The sequence below is a fragment of the Ahaetulla prasina genome, chromosome 1 (assembly GCF_028640845.1).
Source record: "Ahaetulla prasina isolate Xishuangbanna chromosome 1, ASM2864084v1, whole genome shotgun sequence".
Lineage (NCBI taxonomy): Eukaryota > Metazoa > Chordata > Lepidosauria > Squamata > Colubridae > Ahaetulla > Ahaetulla prasina.
Window position 1 is genome coordinate 214,123,505 of NC_080539.1, and position 24,277 is coordinate 214,147,781.

The 24,277-nt window shown below is 43.1% G+C and overlaps 1 protein-coding gene across 1 annotated transcript in view; it reads right to left on the bottom strand.

Moving 5' to 3' along the window:
* The window catches only part of MTX2 (metaxin 2), a 48,063-nt gene extending 37,893 nt beyond the window's left edge, over positions 1–10,170 (bottom strand). Inside the window, exon 1 of the mRNA XM_058189955.1 lies at positions 9,999–10,170. Coding sequence (XP_058045938.1) covers positions 9,999–10,038 — 40 coding nt within the window. The 5' untranslated portion in view covers positions 10,039–10,170. The remainder of the gene's footprint in view (positions 1–9,998) is intronic.
* Positions 10,171–24,277: the final 14,107 nt, after the last annotated feature.

Genomic DNA, 24,277 nt, shown 5'->3' on the forward strand with positions numbered 1-24,277 from the left:
GATGTCTGAAAATGAAGATTCAGCAAGATAAATATCAATGAACTGCATTAAATTTTGTATTGCTCTAGCCAGAAAGACTACTTTGTTGTTCCTACTGAGTTTTGGGGATGATGTTGCTATAAATGTAAATATAAAATACGTATGACTTGTTTACAGAAGTAATTCTATAATTCACCAGCACAGAAAAAGGATTATTCATATATGGTATTTCTGAACTAAACCATAACTTCAAATTAGTAAAACCAAAAGAATGAGGGAAATACGAAGGATCAGATTTCTCAACAAGAGAGCAGAAAAATAAACACATTTAATGTACAGCATGTATCTTGCCTTGAGAACAATAGGTGAGGGCATAATTTGTAGAATAATAGGCACTAATATTACATGCTGCTTTAGCTCGGTCATATTTTCAATCCATCAACTTGATTAATGTTTAAGTCTCCTTCAAGTCAACCTTGATTCCTAGTGACTTCATGGACACATCCAAATAGTTTTCTCACATTCTTCAATGTTTCTGTTGACTTTCCAGATTAGTATATAGCCATGGAATTTTCTGGTGATTTTTCCACAGGTCTTTATCAAGGCCAATTTGGCTTAGCTTCCAAGCCCAGATAAAATCACACAACAAAGGTATAATTTGTTCAATAATGAAATCAAGCCAAATTTATTATTTGGTTGCTAGATGCTTTTGATCCATGAAGTTTGTCCATAATACTTAAACTACACTAAAAGACGGTAGGGATAAAATCAAGCATAAGACCCATCAAACAAAATTGATGGGACAGGAGAAATCACTAGAAAGAATCACACTGTTTTATAGTTCTAAGCTTATTTAACAAGCAGAAGTGCCCCATCTAAGAATATACAAAAGTATCTTAATATATTTTCCATTTAGCTCTCTTCCTCATGTCTTGTTTCTCTGCAAAAACATTATCTCTTTCGTTCAGCTAAAATATGGTCAGAGACAAGTATCACTCATCTTCTCAAAACATTAAGAGCTGTTTCCTAGTATGTCTTCACAATCTAGATCATTTACCTGTAGCTAACCTAATAAAAGATGTGGTTGGCTCACTTGGCTACTGCCCATTAAAGAACATTAGCCTGTCATCCTAGCCCAATAAAACATCTTACATCAAACCACAGAACAGACAGATAGGAATACATCCTTCAGGCGGCATAATAAATGGTGCCAACTTGAATTGTTAAAAAAATATGCTATCTGATGTGATGAAAGACGAATCTATCCTAAACTGTCTTTAGCTATCCCAAAATCAGGTCAATCATATTTGCTCCAACTGTTAATCATTCTTTGAAAGAGATTGCTTTAAAAAGGATGGTTTTACTGCAGGAGCAATCAAAATACTTCTCTGTATCAGTTCCCATAACCAATCATTCTTAACCAGTGCCATTATTAAGGAAGGATACCTCACGGAACAATTCAAGAATCTGTCCTCTTTCCATCTCTATAATTTTGTCAATTAAGAAAACTTTCTCTGGTTTTAAAAGCAAATCAACACATAGGCTGAGCATTGCATAAATCAAGTAAATATATCAAGAATATAGTAAATAGTAAATATAAGTGAATTGGGCTATATATGACTTGTATAATAAATTGGGTTAATTTCCTCTCCGTCTGTTGATATAGGTAATAAACTGCAATCTAAAGTTCAAACAAGCCAAGACATAGATATGCAATCCTTATTCTGTACCTGGCCCCTTCCTCAATCTACAAATCACACTACAATTGCCATAGAAATTGTGACATGCCATATTTCCCAAATGTAGTAGCAAGCTCATTTTCAAATGAGGTAGCAAGTATTAATACACTGACAGTATTTAGCATGCTGAGCAAAGTGTCAGAAGTGTGAATCAGATCTTTCAAACTGGCCCTACCTTTCTTACATTTCCCTGCCCTCCAACTCAACTCAAAGGATATGCAGCCAAACACCAGTTCCTTGTGCCTGTGAGTACCTTTATGGATAACTAGTTGTATGAAATGTGTTTTGACACCGTGATGAATCTTATCATTGTACAATTCATGGTATCTGCCAAAAAGACTATAAATGTGCTTACTAAAACTATTTAGAACATCAATGAGTTCGTGCTCTGTAATAAAACAAATAAAAATTAGAGATGATTGCGCTTACAACTAAATCCTGCCTAACAGCAGCGAAAATTATACAAAACGTTCTATAGAATACTATAGTATTTCTAGGCAATTATGAAAAATATTTGAAAAATAAAAATCTGATTTACTAATTGATCGTGTATAATAGCAGTGAAAATTCTAGGGAAAAATATGGAAAAAATTCTAGAAAATTCTCAAACACATTTGGAAAATAAAAATCTAATTCTCCAAACAAATGTACTAAGCAGTAATACATCATAAATAATTTTTAAAATGTACTTCCAATGGCATACAGATGCAGGAATCTCCTGATAGTTTGAATTTTTCTTGTTTTAAAATAACTATATACAAAACCTTCATTACTTCAACAAACCTGCCACCAGTCTGATGCTTCAGTTTAAAATAATCTCTCATCCATTAGGAATGATCAATAGAGAATGCACAAATACTTCCCTTTATAAATTAGCTGCTCACTTTCATCCAACATAAATACCTACATGAAGACATAATCAATTTCAAAATGTACTTAGGCTCTTTCATAAAACTGACCTTATACTATTCATAAAAAGGGTCAGGAAAACAAGTTCATTGCATAACAAACCAGAAAAGTGACTTGAATAATTTTCCTATATTGGACTTATGAAAGAGACCTGTTAACGTTTTGAAGAATTTTGAGAGAAGCAACAAGAAAAAAGAAAAAGAATCCCAAATATTTATTTTAAGTCATCGTTTTAGAGTACAATATTATATATTCATCTATAATCTTTCTTTATATTAATTAAAATTGCAATCGTATGCATACTTGTACAGTAGATGTACTGGCTTTGGACTACATAGGTATAACTCTAATTACAAAGTCAAGTTAAAACCTCAAATGACTGTTCCAGAGATAGAATGAAGCTTACATTAATGGAATGTTTATTAAGCTATAAGTTCATTCATATTTAAGAAATGCTTCCAAGAGGAAATCAAGCTGAATATTGTCTTCCTGAAAAATATGCTTCAAGGAATATGCCAAAACCTGCTCTTCACAGAAACAGATAGGTGTATCTGTAAAAGAAGTGGGCAGGATGGTACCCTCCTGGTGTTTACACTTAAGGTAGATGGGGATTATACATCATAATGCTGCAAAATAGATACATGTGAAAATGAAGAAATGGGGGTGGGGAATTAATTAATTACAGATATGACATTTCTTGTTCAGGATTCTTTAAAATGTGTTATGAACTAGTTAGTTTTCTCACAAAATTGCCAATCATAAGAAATAACTCCATCTACTAAACAATACAGATTGTTATGAATATAGTAAAGGAAAAAGCTAGAAACAGGTTTGAACTATAATCCTTCAAGTATACACTTTGACATAATAGTTGACAGTAGTAGAAGTAGCAATCTCAAATCTGCTGGGGTTGCTGAATTGTATTAGCCAGATGTCTTGTTATCTATTTGACAAAAATGCAGTGGAAAATCATTCTTAAGATTATTTCACCATAACTTTTTTTGTTCCATTCACCAAAAGTAACTAATACCATACTTTCTGGAGCATGACACATTCCCCCACCCTAAAGAGGATGGAAATCTTATACACCGAATACAGCCATTTTTTGGCCTCCTGAAACCCCATCCGGCGCGTCCCATTTCTGGCTTCCCAAACCGCCCATGCTTCGCATTTTTGCCCTCCTCAGCCCCCAGGAGCAGTCTGCAGGCCTCCCAAACCATCTGCACATCCCATTTTTGTGAAAAACGGGCCTGTTTTTCGCAAAAATGGGACACGCAGAGAGTTTGGGAGACCTGCAGAGTGCTCCTGGGGGCTGGGGAGGGCAAAAACTTTTTTTTTCTTGTTTACCTCTTTGAAAACTTTGGTGCATTTTATAGTCCAGTGCGTCTTATAGTCCAAAGATATGGTATATTGGTCAGACATATCTGAACTGTATCGGAAGAAATCTATTACTGAACACACATTTCAATCTGGAATATATTGCTGTCTATTCTCTCTTACCCATTCCATTTTTCTGAAGGAAAAAAAAAGCCTATTTATGTATTTTGCATCTAAACTCTATGTTGTGCTTTTGCAATACACCAGTATACTACTTTAACATACACAGGCAGGTATTTGTTATCCTGTTTTCCTTGTTCATTAGAAGAGCACTCTTAGAAAGTTTAAGTTTGCGCTGCATTCTGTATATTTAAAATACGGAACAGTCGTGGCTCAACTTGCAAAATCAAAATGCATATTTTTGGATTTACTGAAGATGAACTTCAGGGTACAGTTTTGTGTCATAAAAGTTTTCCAAGTATTAATGGGCAAATGGTGAAAGTCTGCTTGTCAGAGTAGCCTTTTCTTCCAGTGTAAGGTCATCTCTCAATTTTTAGTAAATAAATATTTTCCACTCAATATCCACAGAACGAATCTTTCACTCAGCTTAGGAAAATTCTTTCTTCAGACTCACTAATGTATCATTCTCGCAACCACTTTTCTTTTCCAATTATATGATATTTAAGTTGCTGCAATAAGAAAGATTAAACCCTGATACATCTGAAAAACCAAGATGTTAACTCTCAAGCAGTATAGGAAATTTATTTCCTTATCCTGAGAGTTCATTTGTGATATGCATATGATAAATCTCAATAAATCCTCATATTTGTCTGAATATGAATAAGAATAGGTTCTACTGGATATCTACCTAAAATAGATTTTAAATACTGCAGTGTATGAAAACCAGTTTGAAATATGGTTACCATTTATAGCATTAGAGAAAAAAAATGTGAAGCCATGTCAAGCAGATCCACCACAATTTGAATCAGTAAAATTTTGCAGAGTAAAATGCAGGCAAAATGACTTCTTCATTATCTAGCCAACATCATCACGAAAAAACCTCTTAACGCTTCATAAATGATTTGGTCATCATTTTATATTTAATCATTAGTGCATTAGAGAAACAGACTATGCTCAGCATGTTCAAACAAATGCAACTTACCAAGTGAAAGGGGCAACATTTCAGAAAATCAACATTTATTGTACAACAGATAAACAGCAATTATGCCTGGCACAGGCTACATCCTTTCTCTAGAAAGAAAAGGCATTTTTAAAGAGATGACGTCCCAACTAAAATCACAACCCATTTTGGGGCCAAGAAAAAACTTCCTTTTCTTTTTTTTAAATATAATAACCCTAAGCCATTTAACTGCATGTGCAATGAAGATCAATATTTTATTGCTGCCATCTCACCACAGCAGTTATAGTTAACTGGAACTGCATAATGGAGTGACTGTTTTCATGAACAGGGTCTTCTACTAGTCCAATCAAATTTCATTTTTATTTTTTGATATTCAGTTTCACATTTATGACCATACTACGCTACTATACATCTAAGGTAGAGAAGGTGAGAATAAAGAAAACATCAAGACAGAAAATACATTATTTTAAAAAGTGAATGTGTGGAGAAGACACCTCACTGGGTTAGCTTGATGAATGCATGGACTTAATATACAGGTAGTCTTTACTTACCAACTGAGTTCAATTATTGTTTGAAATTGTAACTGTGTAAAAAAACAGTGTACTGCAAAAGCCATATATGCAATCAATTCTTCCCTTTATAGTCATCACAATATCCTACAGTCATATGATCGACAATTAAGTTTGATTGCCGCAGCATTTGATGGATACATGATCATCATTTACACGCTTCCCAACTAGCCTACAACAAGCAGAGTTAATGGAGAACATGGAAGTAAAATCAAAAGTCACAGTCATGTAATGTTTTGCTTAATGACTCTGGTAACTCCTTTAACAACTGAATGGGAAGTAATGTCGTAAGTCCATAAAGATGACATGATTTTTCACTTAGCAACAGCCGCACTTAGCAATAGGGCTGCTGATCCCAATTATGGCCACTAAGCAAGGACTATTTATATATTATAATCTAGGCAGTATAAATGCAGGATAATTAGATATCCAAATCTTTCATATATGCATCCTATCTTTCTACAGGATAACGTATACAGAATCAGCTAATATTTGCCATTACTGCCAACATCAAATTATAAGGTAGATTATATTAAGAGGCAGTTAATTAACCCAATGCTACCCCATGAAATTTACAGCTGAGGGCTTCAGCTATGATGACTTTATCCCAGGCATAATAATGCAAACTTCTTTATTTTAAAGGTATTAACTTTCAAAATAATAGATCAGGGAGAACTAAACTGGTGCCTACTAAGTGTTTTTGATTTCAGTTCCCATGACTTCCTGCCAATGTAGTCATAGTTAAAATAGTTTTTATTTATTTTTATTTCCGCACTGCCCACCTCAGGTAAGTAGTTAAAATATTTGTGAATTGCAATAAAAATCTGAAGAACACTTGGTTGCTAGCACATTCCTAAATCACATAGTTATCTTGACAGTTAAAGGATATGTCTTACTTTTGCATTATAATCCAGGATGATAAATTCCATAATATACAAAGCATTTAAATTTTCTTATGTATTCAGTATGTAAGAGTGTATCTATGAATCCAAGGTTACTATTTGGTTACTATTACTCTTAAAGACTCAAAACATCTTAGATCATTATTCAGATCATAAGCACTATGGGAAATTCAGGAAGCTAAGAATATAAAAAGAAAATGAACAAACTTACAGGCTATATCATAATGCACATGTAATATATCATATGATATAGACATATATCATCGTCCCAAGTATATAACTGATCATAAAAATACGAAATGGTCAATTCACTCTTTAAAAAGAATATAAAATCTTAGCACTCTCTCTTACTTACTAGAGGAACACCGGGTTTTCAAGCCAGCCAGTCAAAAGATGGTCACATGAAGTCCTTGCTTAACAACTTATATGGTCTTCATTTAATAACAGCAACCAGGATCACTGTTGCTATGTGCTCAACTGTTAGAAATTGTGATAGCACTGAATGACTCCTACTTATGACTGGTCCTTAACGTTCCAACCATTGCAGCATCATTTGTGAGCTTCCCTGTCAGCTTCTCCCAGGCAGTCAATGGGGAAGCTGGCAGGAAATGTCACAAGTTGCTATTGTGAGTATCCCTCCCGCCTTCCTGTGCACCGTGCTGCACTTTCCTTCCCTTGCACTCATACTGACCCATAGCCTCCTTCCCTTGGCCTCCTTGTGCTCATATCAATCCACATCCTCCTTCTCATGATTTTCCTGTGCTCCCCCTCCCCCAATTAATATGTGGCCTTCACTGGGCATCCCCCATCACCTATGGCATCTTTGCGCTCCTTACCTGGAATTTTTGCCACTTCCCACTTGACTTCCACTTTCAGATTACAATGGCAACATAAACTGCCTGGATTGCTATCACTAACAATATGATCATGTGACATCATGCTTTACACCATCACTTACCAATGTCACTTACCAAACCAAGCACAGTCTCAGCTGCTGTTGTAACCCAAGGACTACCTTTACTTTCCATCATGTTCAATTTTAAGTAATGCCTCATTTCCTACTTAAGCTCATCTGTTTAAAAGATGCACAGAAGACAGACCTTGACCCACTGGCATCCCCTTGAAACAGATAAGCAAGGGTTTACAAATCTCAATATGCAGATAAATCTCAAAAATATAACTCACAGAATTTACAAAATCACTGGCTCCACCCTGGAAAATATCATTTTGCATTTGCCTCCATACCTCTTTTTGCACATGGCTAGGATTGGCGGATTTAAGAAAGAATAGAGGGAATCTCACAAGTCTGAAACACGCACAAAACTGAAATGGGTCATTCAATGAGATAACTCTTCACATTGCATGTTCATGATACTGACACTATTACAACTACTGAGTCATGAAAACCTCCACAGTCCCAGCAACTACAAAATGCATGGCAGCAAAAACACTCAGGATAAGCCATTATGCCTCTGCTTTTATTTGTGTGGCTGGGTTGGGTTGGGTTAGGTTAAGTTGGGGCAATGGGATATTTCACAAGAACAGTCCTCCACTCCTCTGCTCGCAACAAAATACCTTATGCCACCAGACTTGAAATTCTGGGTTTAGAAAATTTAGAACTACGCCGCCTTCGGTATGACCTGAGCATCGCTCATAAAATCATCTGCTACAATGTCCTACCTGTCAATGACTATTTCAGCTTCAACCACAACAATATAGGAGCACACAATAGATTCAAACTTAAAGCTCCAATCTCGATTGCAGAAAATATGACTTCAGTAACAGAACTGTTAATGCCTGGAATGCACTACCAGACTCTGTGGTCTCATCCCAAAACCCCAAAAACTTTAACCTAAGACTGTCTACTGTTGACCTCACCCCATTCCTAAGAGGTCTGTAAGGGCCTTGCATAAGAGCACCAGCGTGCCTACTGTCTCTGTCCTAATGTTGCCTTTAATTGTATTCACTTTATGTATTCAATTCATGCTTACACTTATTTTGTCGAGTACATATTAGATAATATATATATTATCTAATATGTACTCGACAAAATAAATAAATTTTTAAAATTTTTTAAAAACTTAGTAAGAAAGGGGCAAGCAGCAGAGTGACAACAGTGGTGCAACTTCATGACAAACTTGGGCCTTTCAAAACTGCAGGCCATTATTACTATTTTCTTTAATCCCATCTTTTTTTTTAAATAAGATGGTGAACATACATAATGCTCCTTGCTCCTCCCTCCTCCCATGTTCCCAACAACCCTGTAAGGTGTGTTGGGCTGAGAGAGAGAGAATGACCGGGCGAAAGTCAGCCAGCCAGCTTGCTTTCCTGCCTAAAACTGCCGCCAGTTAGTCCAGAACGCGGCTGCGCGAGTAGTAACGGGAGCCGCTCGTGGCTCCCATGTAACATCACTGCTCCGCAGTCTGCACTGGCTTCCTGTGGTCTTTCGGGTGCGCTTCAAGATTTTGGTTACCACCTTTAAAGCGCTCCATGGCTTAAGACCCAGGTACTTACGAGACCGCCTGCTGTTACCTTATGACTCCCACCGACCGGTACGCTCTCACAGAGAAGGTCTCCTCAGGGTGCCGTCCGCCAAACAATATCGGCTGGCGGCCCCCAGGAGTAGGGCCTTCTCTGTTGGAGCAGCGACGCTCTGGAACGAACTTCCCCCTGGCCTACGCCAAGTGCCTGATCTTCGGACCTTTCGCCGTGAGTTAAAAACACATTTATTTATTCAAGCTGGACTGGCATAATGGTTTTTTAACATTTTAAATTGGGTTTTATTGTTGTGGGGTTTTAAATTTTTTAAATTTGAAATTTAAATTTTTATACATTGGCCTTTTTGTAATATGCTTTATTTTAAATTTTGATTTTAATTGTATATATATTGTGTCTTATTTAGGCTGTACACCGCCCTGAGTCCTTCGGGAGAAGGGCGGTATAAAAATTTGATAAATAAATAAATAAAAATAAATAAATAAAAGGGATGCCTACAATTCAGCCTCCCAGTTTGTAGGCCAGCACCTTCACCTCTCTACAGCAGGCTGGCCAAGACATCTAGGAACCGAGCTCCAAACCCTTCTGGGCTAGCAGGGTAAGGAAGCAGGAAAGGCTCTTCCGCTAATAATACTGACAGGCCTCCATGTGGATGGAATTGATGGGAGCGGGGAGTGTTTCTCCAAAATGCAAAAGCGAACGGGACTTGGGCAAGCCTGGCCGCGCTGCAGAAGGCGACCTTTCCGGCCCAGAAGGGAATCCCAGCTTGACCTCCGCCCACTCTAGTCCAGGCAACTCTCAAAAGGTCGGGCGCCCCTCCTCCTCCTCCTTCGCGAGATGCAGCCCGGGCCAAACTCCGCGGTCTTGCAAAGAGGAGGAGGGACGCTTGCCTCTGTCATCCCTTCCGCTCCCGTTCCCGCCGCTGCTTTCCCCCCCCCCCCCTCACCTGCTATCTGAGTCACGAAGGCTTCCGCCACCAGTGACATCCTTCCGAGGACAGGAGAGTCCCTTCCACTCCCGTCCCCACCAGGCCGCGTCGCAAGCGGCCGAAGGTTAAGGACACCAAGCGAAGAGCACGGCGGCTGCGCCGACCAGCCTGCGGGAAAAGTGCATCCGGGGCCTGCTCCGCCCCTCGGAGGAGAAAGCGCCCGCTTGCAAGAGCGAAGAGAAAGCCGCCTGCTCCCAAGAGCCGCGGCGGGTCTGAGCCAGGAAGGGATTGAGGTCCCGGTTCTCCCATGATTCGCACCCGGGTGTGTCAGAGTCGTGGTTGGGTGACGTGCATTGTAGTCCACCGAAGTGCAAACCTCTGATGGGCTCGCTGATCGCGAAATGCGTGAATTTGTTTTTGCCCTTTTTCCCCGCCTGGCATTTTTGACGAAGGGCTAAAGGTGGGGAATGAGTACCTATCCCTAAATAAAAATTCCCGCAACGCTGATTGCCTCAACCCTCAGATCCATTCATTCATTCATTCATTTCAGTTAGTTAGTTAGTTTGTTTGTTTGTTTTGGGGGTTTGGGGAAGAAACCACAGGGTCAGGTAGTGCATTCCAGGCACTGACCACTCTATTACTGAAGTTATATTTTCTGCAATCGAGTTTGGAGCAGTTTACCTTGAGTTTGTATCTATTATTTGCTCGTGTATTGTTGTGGTTGAAGCTGAAGTAGTCATTGACAGGTAGGACATTGTGGTAGATAATTTGATGTACTATGCTTAGGTCAGACTCAAGTCGGCGTAGTTACGTCTAAGCCAGAGGTCTCCAACCTTGGCAACTTTCAGCCTGGCGGACTTCAACTCCCAGAATTCCCCAGCCAGCTTTGTTGGCTGGGGGATTCTGGGAGTTCAAGTCCGCCAGGCTGAAAGTTGCCAAGGTTGGAGACCTCTGGTCTAAGCCCAAAATTTGGAGTCTGGTGGCATAAAGTATTTTATTGTGGGTAGAGGAGTGGAGGACTCTTCTCGTAAAATATCTCTGGCCTCTCTTGACATTATTTTATGTCCGATATGCAGTGCGGGTTCCAGACAGACGAGCTGAATTCAAGAACTGGTCTAAGAAATGTTTTGTATGCTCTAGTTCAGTGGTTCTCAACCTGTGGGTCGCGACCCCGTTGGGGGTCGAATGACGATTTGCCAGAGGTCACCTAAAACTATCAAAAATATGGGAAGTATACTTGCGAGTCGAAGAATCGCGCTCCAATGGTTGACTCCACAAACCAGCTGCAGGCTCTTCAAATCGCTAGCCGAATTCGGCTTCAGGCGCAATGAATTAAAAAAGAGAGAAATCTTTGCTCTGATGTCTCCTTCTCAAGCCAGCTGCAATCACTCCCAATCACTAGCCTAATCTGGCTTCAGGCGCGATAAACTTACTAGGGGAGGAGTCTCCGCTTTAATGCCTCCGTCCTCAAGGCAATCGCAAGCAGTTCAGATCGCTAGCCAATACGGCTTCAGGTACGATAAATTCAAAATGAAAATAATTTTACGGTTGGGGGTGGCCACATCATGGGGAATTGTATTAAAGGGGTCGCAGCACTATAAAGGTTGAGAACCACTGCTCTAGTTAGTAGTACAATATTACCAGAGAAGAAGCTATGCCAGATTAGATTAACAATTCTTAGTGCCTTTTTTGGCAATGTTGTTACATTGGGCTCTGGCACTTTGATCTTTAGAAATGAGTACTCCAAGGTCCTTGACAGGCACCAGCATTTATATGGATGGTGGTGATGTGCACATAGAGCCTGGGTGGGAGGGCAGCCTTTAGGGGCCACGTATGAACGCAGTTCCTGTCAAATGATGGCTTAGCAGATAGGAAATAAAAGCTTTAGGAGTTTTCCCAAGGGAATAAAAAAAATTTGTAATTAGCCGGAAAATTACATAGCAGAGGTACTTAGTTTGATTTGGTTTGTGAGAACTTAGGCAAGAAAAACCAAAAGTACAATTATAGATTGGGAGACACCAGGCTTAACAGCAGAAATTGTTGAGAGGGATCTTGGAGTCTTAATGGAGCAAATATGAGCCAACAGTGTGCAGCAGCAGCCAAAAAAGCCAATGCAATCCTAAATTGCATTAACAGAGGGATTCACATGAGGTACCAATACCACTCTCTAAAGCAGTGGTTCCCAACCTTTTCTTGTTTGAGGCACAACCTTTTCTTGTTTGAGGCACCCTTGGAAAGCCTTTCAAAAGTTCCCGGCACCCTTATAAGGAAATAGATATTTAAAATCTCCGTAGCTCAAAAGTTCCCGGCACCCTCAAAAGATCTCACGGCACCCCTTAGTGCCGCGGCACACTGGTTGGGAACCACTGCTCTAAAGCCTTAGAATACTGGCATATAGATGCAGTATCTCAAATACAGCATCCAGTTTTGGTCACCATACCATACTATAAAATAGATGTTGAGATTCTAGAAAGAGTGGAGAGAAGAGCAACGATGATTAGGGGACTGGAGGCTATATGAAGAACAGTTGCAGGAACTGGGCATGGCTAGTCTAGTGAAGAGAAGGACCAAGGGAGACGTCATAGCAGTGTTCCAATATTTGAAGGGCTGTCACAGAGAGGAGGAGGTCAACCTATTTTCCAAAGCACCTGAAGGCCAAGCAAGGAATAATGGATGGAAACTGATCAAGGAGAGATTCAACCTAGAAATAAGGAGAAATTTTCTGACAGTAAGAACAATCAAACAATGGAACAGCTTGCCTCCAGAAGAGCTTCATCACTGGAAGCTTTCAAGAAGAGACTGGACTGCAATCTGTCAGAAATGGTGTAGAGTCTCCTACTTGGGCAGCGGCGGGGGGGGTTGGACTAGATGACCTACAAGGTCCCTTCCAACTCAGTTATTCTGTTAACAGTTGTGAATTTTTTTTAGGACTTCAATAGGACATTTTATTTACCTAAGTGACACCGAGTGGTTTACAAATAAAAAATATACAGTAACGTAAAAAACCTAATTAAAAACAGAGTTAAAAGTAGAATTATGAAATTAGAGGCTAGAATATATAAAATATGAAATTAGAGGCTAAAAATTTAAAGGTTAAAAATGTAAAGGGGCTGGGGAGGGAGTGACCTCAAGCCCCCAACCAACCACACGGTTTCATATCATGCCAATTGGCAGAGGCAGCTCTTGCCATTTTCCCGAAAAGCCAGAAGGCTGGACAACATGGTTAGAAAATGGAAGGAGCAGTGACATAGCCCTGTAAAAGAATTTGGGCCAAGAAGCAGAAGATGGATACCATCCCCGCTTCCCAGAAGGCAGCGCAGAAAGTGGGGCAACTCCCATCACTGCCGAAAAAAGCTGTGTCCTGTTCCTGTGTCCTGCTTGATTTGTCCCTTCTAATTTCCTTATACTGTCTGTTCTAACCTAACTTGACCATTATTTGCAAAGGAGAAGAAATGACATTTACAATTTTTGGCTCTTTGGTAACAAATAAGGTTTTGCTATTCATTGGTGTCTTCCTTCAAACCACCGTAGAAGTACTGCTCAAGGAAGTCTTAAGTGGCACCTGTGACTGAGTAGTGGCTACCTCCCTTGGGATCCTACCAGGTTGTCCTCCTCTGACTTCATATTTTTAAAGATGGTTCCTTCTAATTCAAAACTGATTAGAAATGAAAAACGGGCTTGCTGCAAAGTAATTGTCTCCAGCATCATATTGATTTACAAGAATATCTTTTGGCCCTTCATACGTTTATGGGCATTCCTATAAAAGACAAATGGTAAACAGCTATAGCCATATGTTTGTGTGGGGAGGGGTTTGGAGGGGAAGTGTGTCCACTGACAGGGGGACATAACCCCAAAGCTCAGCTATCGTGACAGGGAGCATCGTTGGAAGCTGAAAGAACTGATGCAATGGAACTGCCTTAAATGTCACCTTCTGGTAAAGGACTGTTTCGTGAATGGCCACACCTATTGTTGCAGCCATTTTGTAAATAATAAAACTACTTCATCATCACCAATCTCTTTCCACTTATGACTGTATGGCTGTAACTTTTTGTTGCTATCATTAAGGGTTAAATTGCAACCTATGACCATCATTTGTGTTGTAAAAGTTGTACCTTTGATGAAGGTTTTTTTTTTCTTTTATGTACACTGAGAGCATATGCACCAAAACAAATTCCTTGTGTGGCCAATCACACTTGCTCAATAAATTCTATTCTATTCTATTCTATTCATTCTATTCTATTCATGGTAGCCATTTGTGCAAGAGTCCACATTATGCTCTCAAAATTACAAATGTGCACACCAGCCCAAAATATTGACCAACATTGATATATATGAATTTCAAAGTTCAGAATATTTATGAAAATACGTATTTTGGAATACTGCAGTACTGGAGATCTATGATTTTGGTATAAGTACATATTACACACATTCACCCAGATACAAGTTCTCTCATAGATATGACTTTAAACAACACTGACTAACAGGAAAGCTGACAGTATATATTTGAACAATTTCAATGTCTCCAGGCTTTCTGTTTTCTTACTTCATATTTCATTTTAATAGCAGAAGCAGAATTAAACTGTCAGCAATATTTGAGAAGCCAACACTGTTTATGTTACTAACGGTTTTACATCCGTCATGACTTAGGTAGTAAATATCATCACCTTCAAACATATGCCTTGCCTCCATTTGCTGGATAGTTATGTGGCTAATCCTCAAACCAACAATCCATCATAATGAACAAAATTATGATAAATATCCCCATCAGTTATAATACTGCAATATTGGTCAATGCTTTTCATTACCGCGTTGTCTAGATCTAATTTCAGTGTGACTCTTTCTTACTGTATTTCCACAGTGAGCTACTCATTATCTCTGGCCTAATCTTGCAATTCTCAATGAAGCAGGGAGGGGAGAGCAGTCTAATGAAAGGTTTTATGGGATTTTCACATCAGGTTGTGTGGACCATGAAGAATGGTGTTTGACCTTGAAAAGGATATCTGTTTATTATATAAAATAAAAGTTTTTCTCCTTTCGTTACTGCTTTTTGAGCTCTGGGTTTTTTTAAAAAAAACAATTGGAATAAAGTACCGTAAGTGTATACTTTATTACACTTGTCATCAGCCTTTTATCTGTTGGCTCTGTTGTTCATTGAGAGTTCCAGCATATATACAAATACATTTTACAAAATATTCATACAACAGAAGTTCACTCATTATCCAGAAACAAATGTAGTACTGGATTTTGTGGTTAAAGCCAACTGTTAAAGTTTGTCCAAGCAAATATTTTTGGCCTTGTATAGCTAAATTCAATTCAATCATAACTGTAACAGCTGGAAACTTGTGGTTGCAAAATATAGTTGTCCCAAAATGAACTTTTGCCCAGGGATGAGAATAATTTTAAAATTTTCCCGATCACAAAATGTCATTTTTGGAAGTCATTTTAGAAAGGGAAATAAATTACTTATGAATGACTGTTGGCCACCCATGTGTTAGAAAACATAACTGAACCTGCTAATTGTACAGTTACGGTACAAGCATGCCATACTGAGCCAATACATAATCTCTCTGGTGAAGGCTTTGTTTGACAAGAAAATTGTGTATTCTAAACTTTTTTTTCTTTAGTGTTTCTAGGTATTAGATATTACCGTAACTACTCAGACCTGGAGTGTGCTGGATCATGGACTGATTCAACACTTCCTGCACAACTAGGTTTGCTGATCACATGCAAGTATATTCTCAGCCACCATTGCTACCCTTAATCTTTCTGATATTAAAAATAAATTGCTTGCACTGACTGTGATGATGTTTCCAAACTAATGTATTCTCTTGACTAAGTACTGTATTACAAAGAGAGACTATGGGTTTTTTATACTGTGTGTACCAGTGGATAAACGGATTTTAGTTTGGCTTCCATTAAAAATATTCTTGCTGTCTTCTAGAAAAATAAGGAGCAAGTCTCATCCACTTGTATTTTGGTAGGATTTTTTATAAGCTATGGGTGATCAGACATCTTTTACAGCAGCCCGGTAGTTCAACTGTTCCTATTCCCCCTTCAGAGCCCCTGCAGGATCTGTATCTTTTCTGTAGATAGCACTAACTTCATCAAGTGCAATTTCTGCCTATTTGCTATTTATATAGTCTAGCCTGAAGGCCTATCTTTAGTTCCCAACTAATTCTCAAGATTTCAGGCACATGAATTAAATGTTTGCCCTTTGAGATCAGCCACAAAAAGAAAGGACATTTCTTCAATTGATAAAATCTTGCGACTGACTTTCTGCGATAATGGACAAAGGCATAAGAAAATAATTCGCATTTTCCACGTGACAGAAACCTTGTATCAGGATTGTCAGTGTCTTTTCTCCCCAATGTTCTTGTCATTTAAATCTTTGATAAGAATCAATTGGGAATGGAGTTATATAGCTGCAACAGCTTCTTGCAAATTGTAGATAGAATTGATATTGCAGATAGTTAATTAATGTGACATATCACCTTATTTCAGTCTCAGGCATTTTTAGCAATGCTGAATTGTTTATATCAGGGATTATGTAGATATGACAAGCAGAATTATTATACTGTAATGTATTTTCAATTCTATTTTCTAGGTTCTATCATATCACGAGATCTAAAATGGACAGTTAACATCAAAAACATCATCAAAAAAGGACAACAAAGAATGTTCTTTCTGCGCCAATTCAGAAAGCTCAAACTGCCCAAGGAGCTACTGATCCAGTTCTACAGAGGAATTATTGAGTCTGTCATTTGCACCTCTATAATTGTCTGGTTTGGTTCTGCAACCCAACAAGAAAGACACAGACTTCAGAGGTTAATTAAAACTGCAGAAAAAATAATTGCTACCAACCTGCCTTGCATTGAAGACCTGTATACTGCACGAATCAAGAAGAGGGCTGTGAAAATATTTACAGATCCCTCACATCCTGGACATAAACTGTTTCAACTCCTACTATCAAAATGACGCTATAGAGCATTGCACACCAGAACAACTAGACACAAGAACAGTTTTTCCCCGAAGGCCATCACTCTGCTAAACAAATAATTCCCTCAACACTGTCAGACTATTTACTGAATCTGCACTACTATTAATCGTTTCATAGTTCCCATCACCAATCTCTTTCCACTTATGACTGTATGACTATAACTTTTTGTTGCTATCACTAAGGGTTAAATTGCAACCTATGACCACCATTTGTGTTGTAAATGTTGTACCTTTGATGAAGGTATTTTTTTCTTTCTCTTTCTCTTTCTTTTTCTTTTATTTTATGTACACTGAGAACATAGGCACCAAAACAAATTCCTTGTGTATCCAATCACACTTGGCCAATAAATTCTATTCTATTCTATTCTATTCTATTCTATTCTATTCTATTCTATTCTATTCTATTCTATTCAGTTTATGGATACACTACTACTACACATTATCATGAAAAACAAGCTAGATATGTCTGATAAATTAGTGCAGGTTTTATAAATTAGGGCTGATTCTCCATATTACCCATAAAGATGAGATTGAGGAAGTGGAAGAAGCTAGTGACGCATATGATCGTTGGGATTGGGCTCAGTATAGAACATGGAAGCATCTTCACTGTTTTGCTTTAAGTTTGATATAATAAGATGGGGATAAAACATCCAGAAAACTTGCAATTCTAAATCTGCTTCTGGGGAGAATGGTTTCACTAGGGAAGGCACCTGCGCATGCGCGAGAATGGTAGCGACCTAGAGGAGCCCGAATCGGCGATGGCGGCTTTTCCTTGAAATGGAGGCTTTGGGCTGACTCACCAGGCTGCTCCGGTCCCTCGGCGTGTGGTTCGATCGGTCTGGCTGCCGCTGGAGAGGTTTGTGGCCTCTCGGTCATGCGACAGCCGAGAACGGGCCGAGGGACGGAGTGCGGTCCGGAAGGGGGCGGCCATTTTGGAGGAAGCGAAGATGCGTGGGAGGCGAGGGAGGCCTGCTGTTTGTTACGGGCTTCGGCCTCGGCCTCGGTTCTGGCCCTGCCTTGCCCAGCGGAGCCCTGCCCAGCGGCCCAGTGGCGAGCCCTGCTCAGCGGAGCCCTGCCCAGCGGAGCGGAGCCCTGCCCAGCGGCGAGCCCTGCTCAGCGGAGATTTGCCCAGCGGCCCAGTGGCGGGCCCTGCTCAGCGGAGCCCTGCCCAGCGGAGCCCTGCCCAGCGGAGCCCTGCCCAGCGGAGCCCTGCCCAGCGGTCCAGCGGCGAGCCCTGCCTAGCGGAGCCCTTTCCAGCGGCGACCCCGGCGATCTTGGCCAAATTTCAGCGGCGTGAGATCGTCGGTGATTCCGGCCTGGCTCCGACGGCTTCGGGGTGTTGATTCGCCTGGTTTCGCTGGCGCGAATCCCGCCCGCTTTTGCCTGTCGGTGGCTTGCCGGCTCCTTCGGCGCCAGTTCCATCGGGCGCCAGTTCCATCGGTGCTGGTTGGGCCCGGGGGGCTGTGGACCGCGGGTGCCTGTCCAACGGCGCCCTGTATTAGGCAGCCCCACCGAGGATGGGTGTGGTAATGCCTCGGTGGGAGAGGAGGCCGGAACCATGGCTGAGGTTGGTCCCCTCTTGTGGCCTGTTTGGTCGCAGCTTTCCATCATGTGTCATCGAATGGCCCTTGGTGGCCTGGCGTGCTCCATCGTATTTTCCTTTGTGGCCTTATGGCCTGGCTTGCTCCATTTTATTTCCGCTCCCCTCTATCCCTATCCCGGACCATGGGTCATCTAAACTGGGCGGTCATGCATTTCCATCAGCGGGATGGAGTGGATTGGACTGGATTGGACTAGCTTGGACTGGTCTCGGGACTTGGGCTGACCGCTAGCCACGCCTACTTGATTAAGATCTGTAGAACTGCTTCCCATAGGCATGCTATGGAGACTGTCGGCCTGTCTGTTCCTGTTCTGTTATCGTTATCCGGCTCCTGCTCCATCTGTCCTTTGACCAACTGGACTCCCGCTAGAAGACTCACCATTTCTATTACTTTGGGATTTTACCACCTTAGCATCCCTCGCCGATTCGCACTTTCCTATGCGCTACACTGCACATGAACTCTTGCGCCTGCAGGTGCCCCGCCGCAGGAATGGCCCATATCGCTACCAAGGGCCGGCCTCAATGACAGGTCTTGGGACCCACAGAGGTGGCATGCGAGAAGAAAGAGCCTTTGGGGGTTTAGACAGGGCATTTTAAGGGGTGGAGGGTAGGGCGGGTGATGGGGTAGCCCGTCGAGGGAAACCAGTTCCAGCGCATGCTCGTGGCGATTATCAAATGGGTTCGGAGGTTATGGGGGAGGGTGTTCCTTTGTGTGAGGGTGAGTCTATTGGCACGGTAAGTGGGAGGGGCAGATATGGCGGAAGGGGGGGATCGTATCGATATAGGGGGTCACGCGTTCGATGTATGCAGGCGATCGCGTGCCCCGGTCCCCCCAACTTTACCCCTTCCCCCGGTGGTCAGGGCCCTCCGGGCCCGGGGCCTCGTCTGGTGGTATGGAACGCACGGGCCGTGTGGCCCCTAATACATGATCTAATTCAGGGGTGCCGGATATTATAGGCGTTACGGAGACCTGGTTGGGCAATGAAGGGGGTGTACCCCTGGTTGAGATGTGCCCACCGGGTTTCCGTGCATTCCATCAGCCGAGGGCCCAGGGTAGGGGTGGAGGGGTGGCGGTTGTGATTAAAGAGAGTTTAGAGCCGAGGGAGACCACTGTACCTCAGATATCCGGATGTGAATCCCTCTTTGTGAGGTGGGGTCATAGATGTCAGATGGGCTTGCTGGTCGCGTACCTGGCTCCTTGCTGCGTGACAGCGGCCCTGCCCGAGCTCCTAGAGGTGCTTGCCGGGGTGGCGGTGGAGACCCCCAGACTTTTAGTCATGGGGGACTTTAACCTGCCATCTGCCGGCTCGTCATCGACGGTAGCTCGGGAGTTCTTGGCCTCCATGACGGCCTTGGACCTGACTCAAGTAGTGGATGGCCCCACTCACATCGGGGGTGGCACACTGGACCTGATTTTTGTCTCTGGTCAGTGGTTGAGAGATCTGGACTTAAAGGAAATAGTCATTGAACCTTTGTCATGGTCAGATCACCTCCCCTTCGCCTGGACTTTCTGACCGCTACCCAACACCGCAGGGAGACGGAACCATTACGTTGGTACCGTCCCAGGCGCCTGATGGACCCAGAGAGGTTCCGGACGGAGCTTGGGCCACTTCCTGAGGATCTGGCTCACGGCACGGCAGAGGAACTGGCTGCAGCCTGGGAACGGGCTGCGGCGGGCTTTAGACCGTGTCGTGCCTTTGCGGCCTCTGACCCGGCGAGATCCCAACCGGCTCCTTGGTTCTCCGAGGAGCTGAGGGGATGAAACGCCGGAGAAGACGCCTAGAGAGTTCCTGGAGGTCCAGCCGCTCAGAGGCTGATCGGACACTAGTTAGATCCTATACTAGGACCTACCTAGTGGCACTGAGGGAAGCGTTGCTCGCCTCCTCCCTCATTGCGTCGGCAGATAACCGCCCAGCTGCCCTGTTCGAGTGACCCGCTCCCTCCTTCACCAGGGGGAGCGGGATGACCCGTTACAGGGACGTGCTGAGGAGTTTAACGGTTATCTATACGATAAAATCGTTCAGCTGAAGGACGGTCTGGACCAAGATTGCAGCGATTCGGACGAGCTGTCTAAGGGCGGTCTTGGTGATGTTGTATGGGATGAGTTTGACCCTGTGACTCCCGAGGACATGGACAGGTTGCTGGGTAGATTGAATGCCACCACATGTTTACTGGACCCGTGCCCCTCCTGGCTGGTGCTGGCCACTCAGGAGGTGACACGAGGCTGGCTCCAGGCGATTACGAGTGCTTCCTTGTTGGAGGGAGTCTTTCCGGCCGCCTTGAAAGAGGCGGTGGTGAGGCCCCTCCTCAAGAAGCCTTCCCTGGACCCGGCTGTTTTAGGTAATTATCGTCCAGTCTCCAACCTTCGGCGCGAAGGTTGTAGAGAGTATGGTGGCATATCAGTTCCCCTTCACCTGGAGGAAACTGTCTATCTGGACCTGCTCCAGTCCGGCTTCCGCCCGTTACAGCACTGAGACGGCTTTGGTCAAGCAGGATGATCTCTGGAGGGCCAGGGATAGGGGTTATTCCTCTGCCCTGGTCCTATTAGACCTCTCAGCGGCTTTTGATACCATCGACCATGGTATCCTGCTGCGCCGGTTGGGGATTGGGAGTGGGAGGCACCGTTTATCGGTGGTTCTCCTCCTATCTCTCCGACCGGTCGCAGACGGTGTTGACGGGGGCAGAGGTCGACCCCGGCGCCTCACTTGTGGGTGCCGAGGGTCGATTCTCTCGCCTTCTGTTCAACATCTATATGAAGCCGCTGGGTGAGATCATCAGTGGCTTCGTGTGAGGTACCAGCTGTACGCTGATGACACCCAGCTGTGCCCACACCGGGCCACCCCAATGAAGCCATCAAGTGCTGTCCCGGTGTCTGGAGGCCGACGGGTCTGGATGGGGAGGAACAGGCTCAAGCTCAATCCCTCCAAGACGGAGTGGCTGTGGATGCCGGCATCCCGGTACAGCCAGCTGAGTCCGCGGCTGACTGTCGGAGCGAGTCATTGGCCCCGATGGAGAGGGTGCGCAATTTGGGCGTTCTCCTGGATGAACGGCTGTCTTTGAAGACCATTTGACGGCCGTCTCCAGGAGAGCTTTCCACCAGGTTCGCCTGGTGCGCCAATTGCGCCTTTCTAGACCGGGATGCCTTGTGCACAGTCACCACGCCTTGTGACGCCTCGCCTGGACTACTGCAATGCTCTCTACATGGGGCTCCCTTGAGGGGCATCCGAGGCTACAGTTAGTCCAGAATGCAGCGGCTGGTGATTGAGGGAGCCCTCGTGGCTCCCGAGTGACACCTATCCTGCGCCGCTGCACTGGCTACCTGTGGCCTTCCGGTGCGCTTCAAGGTGTTGGTGAATGTCTTAAAGCGCCCATGGCATAGGGCCGGGATACTTACGGGACCGCCTGCTGCTACCGAATACCTCTCACCGACCAGGCGCCTCACAGAGAGGGGCTCCTCAGGGTGCCATCGGCGCGACAGTGTCGCCTGGCGACACCCAGGGAAGGGCCTTCTCTGTGGGGGCTCCGCTCTGGAACGAACTCCCCAGGACTTCGCCACCTTCCGGACCTCCGAACCTTTCGCCGCGAGCTTAAAACCTATTTATTCATCTGCGCTGGACTGGGTTAGTGTTTTAATGGGTTTTAATGGGTTTTTAGTTCCAAATTTTAATTCTGGCCAATTTTAATAAGTTTTTTAATTGTATTTTTAATCTGTATTTATAGTATTGTATTTTTATTTGGCTGTGAACCGCCCTGAGTCCTTCGGGAGAAGGGCGGTATACAAATGTAAATAATAAATAAATAATAAATAAATAAATTTTGACATATTGCTAGTTATTTTCACGAACTATGTGACACTTACGTGAAAGTAATTTGGCAAGTCATCTTTGGGATCTGAATATTTAGCTATGGCAAAGCCCGTGAATTGTAACAATGCAATATTTGGATAGGCAGTTTAAAATGGTTTGGTTTAATTGGTTTTTTAAGCCAATAATCCTAATTGGTGATAAATGTGTGTGCCAGTAAACATGTCTATGCATATATATATTCCCTGTTTTTTTATGTTAACATAAAGCCCAAAACTTAAAATGTTTTTAAGAGGCAAAGTCCTCTTGAAACTGACGACATCCAAATCTGTAAAACTTCAAGAATTCTCAGCCTGTTGGGAACTGAAATTCCATTCACCTGGAAGGCGCCAGACTGGTCTACCTCATTAAAAATAGGTTTTTCCGAGACGACTTCCGGTGTCCAGAGGCAACGGTCGTCTGGAGGCTTCTCCTGCCCCCAGCGCCCGAATCCGGCCGCCGCCGAGGCCCCCAGGGGCCAGGTGTTCCGAAAAGGACACCTGCCGCACGGACGGCTCGCCAGGGGTCTCCCAGCCGACATACAGGACTGGGGGGACCGATGCTGGCGCGTCCTAGGCTCGGCGGGGTTTGGAGGCCACGGGCCACGGCCATTACTTTGGTCGTCGCCTGGGCCGCTGTGCCCGTGACACCGGGCTTTGGATTTATAACTGCAGCAGCCTGGTGGTGAACAGGAACGGAGAAGAATTGAGGAATGGAGAAGGAAGGGATATCGGTAACGCGAGTGGAGTGCCCGGAGTGCGGGGGTTTTCTCCCGCGGCTGGAAGGAGCACGAGTCATTCTGGAGAGAGGAGAACTTAAAATAAGAAGATTACCGGTTTTGTGGAGCTCTGGAGAGAAGAGGTGATGGAGAAATTTAGGAGGGAGGGTTTGAGGCCCCCCCTCCCTCTGGGGAACAGTGGTGGCGTCCAGCTTCCGCCTTCACTATGAGAATTTTGATGACATCACTTCCCTTCGGCTTCCTGGTTGACTAACTGTACTCTGGACTCGTTGCTCCTGTGAGTGCCCCCTGGTGGATCCGGAGGAAATTACAAGGATACTGTGCTTGCCTGAGGATTTTGAATTTTTTTTTTTTAAATGGCAAAAGGTCAGAGACCAACTGCTGGAGAGATGGAGAGAATTCTGGAAAAGTTATCCAATATGGACAAGAAACTGGATGATTTGCAAAGAGGCCAAACGGAAATAAGAGCAGAAATTGTGACTATCCAAAAGGATTTAAAGGATACTCAACAAGTCTCAGCAGAAAACAAGCAGAAAGTGGAAGGTCTGGAGGGTGAGATGCGGCAGTGCAGAAAAGAGAGGAGACGACAGGCAATGCTGTGCTTGGACTACAGATGGATAAAATGTCTTATTTCCTTAGGTTTCAAAATTTGGAAGAAGTGGACCAAGAAGATTTGAGAGATGTTGTGACTAAATTGTTGGGAGAATTTCTTGGGAGAGGTGTTGATTTCATGAATTGGGATGTGGATCGAGTTTATAGAGTTAATTCACAATATGCACGCACGCATGCAGTTCCCAGAGAGGTTCATGTCAAATTTGTGAGAAGAGAGACGAGAGATGAAATTCTTAGAAAACATAGGAGTGGGGCACTGACTTACAGGGGCAGGGAGATAGCCATTCTGAGGCAGATTCCCAGACAGGTACGTGAAATGAGAAAGAAATATTACTTTTTGTCAAGCAAATTGTACCAGAAGGGAGTAGGCTTCAGATGGCTGATGCCAGAGGGATTGATGATTTTCCGGGAGGGCATTACGAAAAAAATTAGTACAATTGCGGAGGCTACGGCCTACGTGGAGGAACACAAAGCCCTCCTGGAATCAGATGACCCAGGAATTGAAGAA